Source organism: Tupaia chinensis, unplaced genomic scaffold (assembly GCF_000334495.1).
Source record: "Tupaia chinensis unplaced genomic scaffold, TupChi_1.0 Scaffold000126_2, whole genome shotgun sequence".
NCBI lineage: Eukaryota > Metazoa > Chordata > Mammalia > Scandentia > Tupaiidae > Tupaia > Tupaia belangeri.
Window position 1 is genome coordinate 1,358,509 of NW_006159594.1, and position 2,172 is coordinate 1,360,680.

At 55.9% G+C, this 2,172-nt stretch overlaps 1 protein-coding gene across 1 annotated transcript in view; it reads right to left on the reverse strand.

The window, feature by feature from the left end:
- Nucleotides 1-575: 575 nt before the first annotated feature.
- CEBPE (CCAAT enhancer binding protein epsilon) overlaps nt 576-2,172 on the reverse strand; it is a 2,884-nt gene continuing 1,287 nt past the window's right edge. The window contains exon 2 of the mRNA XM_006144514.3: nt 576-1,608. Within this exon, the coding sequence (XP_006144576.1) occupies nt 1,273-1,608 (336 nt within the window). The 3' untranslated portion in view covers nt 576-1,272. The remainder of the gene's footprint in view (nt 1,609-2,172) is intronic.

Here is a 2,172-nt window from a genome sequence, read left to right on the forward strand (position 1 = left end):
AGATGAGCTTCTGAGGTCTCTCCCAGCACCTCTTGAGATCTGTGATTTTATGGAGCTCATTTTGGTTCTGCCTCTAAACAGTTGCGTGACTCTGGTTAAGTCCTTCCCTTGGCTGAGGCCTCAGTTTCCTCACCTGCTAAACGAGAAGTTCAGATGAGATCTTGGAGGCCCTTTCCGTTTCTAGCCAAATGGAATCACAGCACATATTCCTGCTTTTCAGGTACCAGGCCCTGCTCTTCTAGGACGATAACAGCACTTGGAGATGGGTCCTAATATTCCCGTTTTGCAGATGAGACGGAGGCACAGAGAGAAGTAACTGGCTCAAGGACACATAGCTAGTAAGTAGCAGAGGGAGATCAAACTAAGGCTCTTCGTCACTGTATGATTCTGCCCTTAGGCTGTAGCTCTATGAGAGACGCTTTCAGTGCGGCATTCCCCTGGCAGATGGGCGTCCTCCTCACCACTGATGTTCTCATATACCACTCAGGTCTCAAGGCCCTTCCCAGCTGATTCCTCCCCCGGCGCTGAGTCTCAAGCTTTAGGGAACCAGAGCCCTAGGGAAACAGGAACACAGATGGAAGCTGGGAGGTGGGAGCAATGGTCGGGGTGGGTGTCAGTCTGGCAGACGGAGTCTGTGAAACGGGGAGAAGAGACGGAGTGCTGGATCAAGAGTTAAGGGACCATAAGAAGGGCAGAGCCATTGGGAAATTTCCCTTGTCACTGGGGTAGTAGCTCCCAGGCAAAAGCCTCAAGGAGCGAGACGGCAGGCCTGGGATCGGCACAGGCATGGCGCAGGCCTGTATAGGTCTATAGGTCTTTGATGCCGGGACCTCCCTGCAAGGCACAGAGCTCTATCCAGAGAGGTTGCTCCTGGTCCGAGAGGGCCGGGGTGGGAGAGAGAACAATGGACAGACAGACAGCCTGGTGTGTGGGGGAGACACCTTGCCTGTTTCCACATTCTCATTTGGGAATGCAAACAAGAGGCATGCAGACCTCTCCGCATACATGCCCTGCTCTCAGAGTCTCATATACCATACATGCAAACACACACACGTCACACACACACATGTGTGTGCACACAGTTGCAGTGCAATTTTATTCGGCCACAGAATCATTATGCTGGGTCCTGTCCCTCGGTGTCACCCACTGTCATTTGTCCATGGTCTATGTCTCAGGCTGGGCCTAGAAAGGGCGCTAGGTCCCCAGCAGAGTGAGGGGTATCCAAGGTCAGGCGGCGCAAGGGGCCTGGTGCCCGCGGTCCACAAAGAAGGCTCAGCTGCAGCCCCCGACGCCCTTGATGAGGTTGGCGGCCTCAGGGATCTGGCGGAAGAGGTTGCGGAGGGTGTCTAGCTCCTGCGTGAGCTGCTCCACCCGGCTGCGCAGACGCTCGTTCTCTGCCATGTACTCCAGCACCTTCTGCTGCGTCTCCAGAATGCGCCTCTTGGCCTTGTCCCGGCTCTTGCGCACTGCGATGTTGTTGCGCTCTCGCCGCAGCCGGTACTCCAGGCTGTCTTTGTTCACTGCCTTCTTGCCTTTGTGTGAGGGGCCAGCTGGGGAGGGCGCCTTGAGGAGGGGACTGCAGGCGGGTGCGCCAGAGGCCAAAGGGGCCTGGAAGGGAAGGCACAGAGGAACCGCGAGGTGAGGGCTGACCAAATCTGTGGAGGCAGAATGGGAATCCCGGTGGCCGGGTTGCACTGGGAAGTGAGAGAATACAGGATTCCGGGCTAGTCTCTGTCTCCCAGGCCAAAAACTGCTCCGCCTCTGGAAGGACAGTAAGGCAGAGACACACGGTTCTCTGCTTGAGACCAAAACCCTCTCGTGTTGTCACACTCTCTGAGAACACTTTCCCTCTGTCTGGCTCCTGTTCTACCATCAGGGGCATTTCCTTTTTTTCCCAGCAGGTGCTGAGAATTAAAAGGGGTCAGGTTGGGACCAGCAGTTAGCGTAATGGCTATGTCGCTGGACTCCCACGTAGTCGACCGCAGTTTGCGTCCCAGACCCAGTGGCTTAAAACACACTGGGCGCGTGTGCATGCGTGCCCAAGATCCTGAGAGGAGAATGGAGGAGAAGGGATTGCGGCTTGGCCATCCCACCCGGGGGGGTGTGATTTCTCGCTTTCTGTCTCTCTGTCTCTCTCTTTCTGGCGAGCGCATACGCCCTATAGCAAAAACC